The 6,000-nt window shown below is 50.5% G+C and overlaps 1 protein-coding gene across 2 annotated transcripts in view; it reads right to left on the reverse strand.

Moving 5' to 3' along the window:
• Positions 1 to 4,892, reverse strand: part of XPNPEP1 (X-prolyl aminopeptidase 1) — a 63,044-nt gene extending 58,152 nt beyond the window's left edge. The window contains exon 1 of one of the 2 annotated variants that reach the window (XM_050804277.1): positions 4,754 to 4,892. In XM_050804277.1, coding sequence (XP_050660234.1) covers positions 4,754 to 4,785 — 32 coding nt within the window. In that variant the 5' untranslated portion in view covers positions 4,786 to 4,892. Of the gene's footprint in view, positions 1 to 4,143; positions 4,289 to 4,753 lie in introns of those variants that run through there. The other variant, XM_050804280.1, reaches the window with a different exon arrangement.
• Between the last annotated feature and the right edge of the window lie 1,108 nt (positions 4,893 to 6,000).

Below are 6,000 nucleotides of genomic sequence, written 5' to 3' on the forward strand. Positions count from 1 at the left end.
CCGAGGCGGGCGGATCACAAGGTCAGGAGATCGAGACCACGGTGAAACCCCGTCTCTACTAAAAATACAAAAAATTAGCCGGGCGCCGTTGTGGGCGCCTGTAGTCCCAGCTACTCGGGAGGCTGAGGCAGGAGAATGGCGTGAACCCGGGAGGCGGAGCTTGCAGTGAGCCGAGATCGCGCCACTGCACTCCAGCCTGGGCGACAGAGCGAGACTCCGTCTCAAAAAAAAAAAAAAAAAAAAAAAAAAAAAAAAACTATTACAACTCAACAATAAAAAGACATATAACCAATTTTAAAATGGGCTAAGGATCTCAATAGACATTTCTCCAGCAAAAGTACACAAATGACCAAGAAGTACATGAAAAGATGTTCAATATCATTAGTCATTAGGGAAACACAAATCGAAACCACAATGTGACACCACTTCACATGCACTAGGAAGGTTATAATAAAAAAGACTGACAATAACAAGGGCAAGTGAGGGTATGGAAAAAATTAGAACCCTCAAACATTCCTGATGAGAATGTAAAATGGTGTAATGGCTTTGGAAAACCATTCCTAGGTACATAATCAAGAAAACTGAAAATATATATCCTTATAAAAAGTTGTGGCCGGGCGCGGTGGCTCAAGCCTGTAATCCCAGCACTTTGGGAGGCCGAGACGGGTGGATCACGAGGTCAGGAGATCGAGACCATCCTGGTGAACATGGTGAAACCCCGTCTCTACTAAAAAATACAAAAAACTAGCCGGGCGAGGTGGCGGCGCCTGTAGTCCCAGCTACTCGGGAGGCTGAGGCAGGAGAATGGCGTGAACCCGGGAGGCGGAGCTTGCAGTGAGCTGAGATCCGGCCACTGCAACTCCAGCCCGGGAGACAGAGCGAGACTCCGTCTCAAAAAAAAAAAAAAAAAAAAAAAAAAAAAAAAAAAAAAAAAAAGTTGTACACAAATATTCATAGCTGCATTATTTGTAACAGCCAAATTGCAGGCACAACTCAAATGCTCAACTGATAAATGGATAAATAAAAGCATCTATCCGTACAATGGAATGTTATTTGGCAATAAAAAGAAATAATGCCAGGCGCAGTGGCTCACACCTGTAATCCCAGCACTTTGGGAGGCCGAGACGGGCAGATCATGAGGTCAAGAGATAGAGACCATCCTGGCCAACATGGTGAAACCCCGCCTCTACTAAAAATACAAAAATTAGCTGGGTGTGGTGGTGCACTCCTGTAGTCCCAGCTACTCAGGAGGCTGAGGCAGGAGAATCGCTTGAACCCAGAAGGGGGAGGCTGCAGTGAGCCGAGATCATGCCACTGCACTCTAGCCTGGCAACAGAGCAAGGATCCGTCTCAAAAAAAAAAAAAAAGAAAAGAAAAGAAAAAAGAAATCACACCTCGACATACATGAACCTTGAAAACATGCTAAGGGAAAAAGTCTAATACGAAAGACCACGTAGTATATGATTCTATTCACATAAAATGTCCAGAATAGACAAATCTATAAAGACAGGAAGTAGACATGCAGTGTTAGTGGTTGCCAAGGGCTGAGGTGAGGTCGGGAAAAATGAGGAGTGACTGATTGTGGGTAACAGGATTTCTTCTGGGGATGAAGAAAATGACCTAAAATAATTGTGATGATAGTTGTACAACTCTGTGACTATACTAATAACTTGAATTGTACATTTTAACAGATGAATTGCATGTAAGTGAGTTGTATCTCAATAAAGCCATTATAAATTTTATAACGTCTCTTTCTTGTGGACAGAGATACAAGTCAGATTCTCACCCAATTTCCCATTACTTCATACATAAGTTTCTAAGCTGATAAGTAAGTGATCCCAACGACTGGTTCAGACACATGACTACAGAGTTGGAAGGTTATCTTTTTTTTAGAGACAGGGTCTTGCTGTGTCACTCAGGCTAGAGTGCAGTTGCACAACCTTAGGTTACCACAGCCTCAAACTCCTGAGCTCAAGCAATTCTCCTGCCTCAATCTCCCAAGGACCTAGGACTACAAGCATGTGCCATCACACCCACCTGATTTTTTTTTTTTTTAATAATTTTCTGAAGAGACAGGATCTCACTACATTGCCCAGTCTGGTCTCAAACTCCTGGCCTCAAGTGATCCTCCCACCTCAGCCTCCCAAAGTGCTGGGACTATAGATGTGAGCCACCATGCCTAGCCAAGGTTATCTTGAGGTAATCCTATTCATTCATTTTACAGAAGAAAAAAGCAAAGATAACTTACCATAGGCCATATAACTCAGTAGCTGCAAAGCCAAGACCAGAAACCAGGTCTGACAGGTGAGCTCAAACTCTCTGTGAGCATCAACACCTCCACCTTTCTGTCAGGATCACGGGAGCTACAAAGCAGCTCAATACTACAGCTGCTCTGCTCTTGTCATATCCTGGTCTCTGTAGAGTCCAAGATCTATCCACCCTTCGCTTATTTGGACAAATAAAATTCTTAAGTTCTCTTTTAAAGCACAAGTATCGTTAAATGTTAAGAGCTAGAAGAATATACCTCAGGGACTATCCAACTCAATTCCTTCCTCTAGACCAGCAAACCAAGAAACAGAGATCAAATGACGAGCTCAAGGCCTTACAGGTAAGTGCTGACACAGCCAGAACCAGCGTTCAGGCCTCCCAACTTCCAGCTCAGTGCCCCTACCCTTCCCAGAACTTCTTCGACCTTCACCTTCTCAACTTCATGATGAGCCACAAAGTGGGTAAGGGGCAAGAAGCATGCAGTGCACTTTCAATCTTTGTGTAAGATGGTTATGGCAGCACTGGAAAAGGCCTTCTCCCTATTTTTCAAAGAAATTCTGGCAGGGTTCCAAATACCTCACCCCCCTGCAATCCCCAGTTCATGGGAATCACACATGTGTAGTGTTCAGCATGGGGCAAAACAAGGAACAAGATGCTCAATCACACCTAGTGGGATGAGACAAGGGTAAACTGGAACAAGTTCCAAAGTTGGGAAGTAAGCAATGTTGTCTTTGCCTACCCAGAATCAATCCCTCCTTTCGATGGGAACCTTGGTTTTCCTTTTGAGAAGGTACCCTCTCCATTTCAGCCCAAGGGATTCAAAGGAGTCTTATCGACACACCCATCAGGTTCTGGGACCCAGAGCTGGTCAATCCCTCCCTCTGGCCATAATGATTGCTTCACAGATGAACATGAGAATTAAGTCAGCCCAGTGAGAATCAGATCGGGGACTTCTGCTCCATTAGGAAGGAGGGTTCAACTTCTCTGCTGGGGCTGTCAGCCTAGAGCTGTCATAACCTGCCATAAGGAGAAAGTCTGCCTGAGAATGAAGCCGATACTGAATAAATCAGAGCCAAGAGATGCAAAAGAGAAGCCAAGTCTGAAGCCAATGTTGGTGGTGCTCCTGGAGTCAGCCACACTAGAAGCCAGCTCAACCCCATTTTACCTAAATCAATTGGAGTTCAGTTTGCACTACTTAAACTGAAAGAAGTGCTCACTTTTACACTGGATGGCACTCAAATTCTACCAGTAGGGGAGGCGCCTACGGAAAATGGCCTCCCCTCTCTCAGCCTGTCACTGGACTTTCCTTTGAGGTAAAAGACTCTACCAGCTGGTGTAGAAAAGACTCTTCTGCTCCTAAAAGGCTGTGCGTCCATAAATCTAGCACAGATCACTGTGGCCTTCGAAGGCCACCTGAGGCCCACAGCCTAACTCATCATTATCCACTTGCCTGACTCCATTTCCAGCACTTCACTTACAGGAAGCTCCTTCCAGATGGAAGTTCTCCACCCCTCCCCACATACTTCCACACGGTGGGTCTGGCTTTCTGTTCACCGCTAACAAGCTGTGGCAAGGGCAAATCCAGGTCAAGGTAGGTTTGGGACCCCCCCTACTTACAAACACAAGCCAAGAGCCATACTCTGTGTTGGGCAAGAAAGGCTGGCCACGCTGCAAAGTGACTGCTTTCATGTCTCAAGCGATTAGCAGGTGGGTGACCCCTTGGGGATGGGCAGGGAGTGGCCTGTGGCCTCCATGAACTCTGAACACCTCTCTTCGTCTCCCACTTTATCAGAGCTCTGGTAAGTATACCCTGGTTATGGGAGGGGAATAAACTAAAACATGTTTAACTTGAGGCCGGGAAATTATCCTTCTCACCTTCCTGTGCCCAAGGAGAGACGAGGGCAGGCTACTGGGGGGATTTTCCTGGAGGTTATACTAAAATAGCCCCTTACACAGCCTCTGAAACCATTTGGGTGGGGAGGAGCCCGCGACCGTCTATCCTTGTGGCGGTGACAGATCAGTAGAGCGAATTGCAGGAGTCAGTATTGTCGAGATTGTAACTTGAGGTTTAGATTCCTGGGTAACAGGAGCGAGGGCAGAGGCTCGCCCACCTCGCCGGGCACGAGGAGGAGCCAGGAGGGGCCAACTTCCACCATGAGCGGGGCCTTCCCGCGGGCCGGGATCTGTGACGGCCGCCGCCCCCTCGAGCCGAGTGCTGCAGTTCCGCGGGCACACGCGTCCAGGAACTGGGCTCGGGCCGCCCCCGTGCCCACCGACCCGCCGGAAACGAACAGGATCTCGCCCGGCTTCATGGACCCCCTCCCCCTTCTCCCGTTCCGGGGCTCCGGAGAGCGCGGCCCTAGCCAGACTGCGGCGGGCCGGGCTCCTCACCCGCGCGTCCCTGCCTGCCGAGGGGCAACACACGCGGCCGCGCAGTGAGGGCTGCACGCTGCCCGGACGGCGGCTCCCGGTGGAGTGCCCTCACCTTACTCGCGGTGGCTTTCTGGAGGCTGCCATTCGGCGGTGACGTGCCCCAGCCCACGTCAGGGGAGCGCAGACCAGCTGATCACCCGCTGAAGGGCCGGCGCGAGGGAAGCGCGAGACCAGGCGGGCGGGCGAGCGCCGGGTCGGCCACGCCCTCGCCTGTGGCGTGCCCTGGCGCCGCGGCCCCGCCTACACGCAGGCCCCGCCCACGCGCCTGGAGCTGGGGTTCGTGGCAGCAGCGCCTGCGGCCCAGAGCGGAGCCTGTTCTTGCACACCAGGCCGCGTTGCCTCTCCCTGCAGCGAGCGGGGAAAGGACGCGGTGCTGCTGCGCGTCTTCATTTTTACTCGTTTTTCTCGTCGCTCCTCAAAGAGGAAAAAGGACCTTGCCGAATGAAGGGGCTACTGTCCCAGGGATTTTCCGGCTTAATTTAGGAGGGCTGAGAAAGAGAGGGACGTGGCCGGCTCTGGAAGAACCTCGACCGGGTCTTCGAGGCTTTGGAGCAGGGTCTCAAGCTTTAGAAATGTCCCCAAAAGTATGTCCCCAGAGAGCTTCAAAATCCAGCTCTCCGCTCCGCTTGAATAGTAAATAGCCCCTTCAAACTTAACATCCAGACGGAACTCCTGGAACTCCCAGTGCACCGAAGCAAAACAAAAACGTTCTCCAGCAGTCTTTTTGAGACGGAGTCTCACTCTGTCGTCCAGGCTGGAGTGCAGTGGCCGGATCTCAGCTCACTGCAAGCTCCGCCTCCCGGGTTTACGCCATTCTCCTGCCTCAGCCTCCCGAGTAGCTGGGACTACAGGTGCCCACCACCTCGCCCGGCTAGTTTTTTGTATTTTTTTAGTAGAGACGGGGTTTCACCGTGTTAGCCAGGATGGTCTCGATCTCCTGACCTCATGATCCGCCCGTCTCGGCCTCCCAAAGTGCTGGGATTATAGGCTTGAGCCACCGCGCCCGGCCTCAATGGCTATTCTTAAGGGATAAAAATTTAGGAATCCTCCCTGCCTCTTCTCTTTCACACCCCACATCTAATCTGCCAGAAAAATCTTGTTGGCCCTGCCTCCAAAATAGACCCCTAATCTGACCATGTCACACCACCTCCACCTGCTACCCTCTGATGTGCATCAGAGGATTGTACCACCCCACCCATGTGGTTACAGCAGCCCCCCAAATATCACCCCACCACCCTGCACCTGCACAGTCCAGACTGAACAAAGCCGCCAGACCAGACCTTTGAAGCGTGAGAGCAG

Source organism: Macaca thibetana, chromosome 9, assembly GCF_024542745.1.
Source record: "Macaca thibetana thibetana isolate TM-01 chromosome 9, ASM2454274v1, whole genome shotgun sequence".
Lineage (NCBI taxonomy): Eukaryota > Metazoa > Chordata > Mammalia > Primates > Cercopithecidae > Macaca > Macaca thibetana.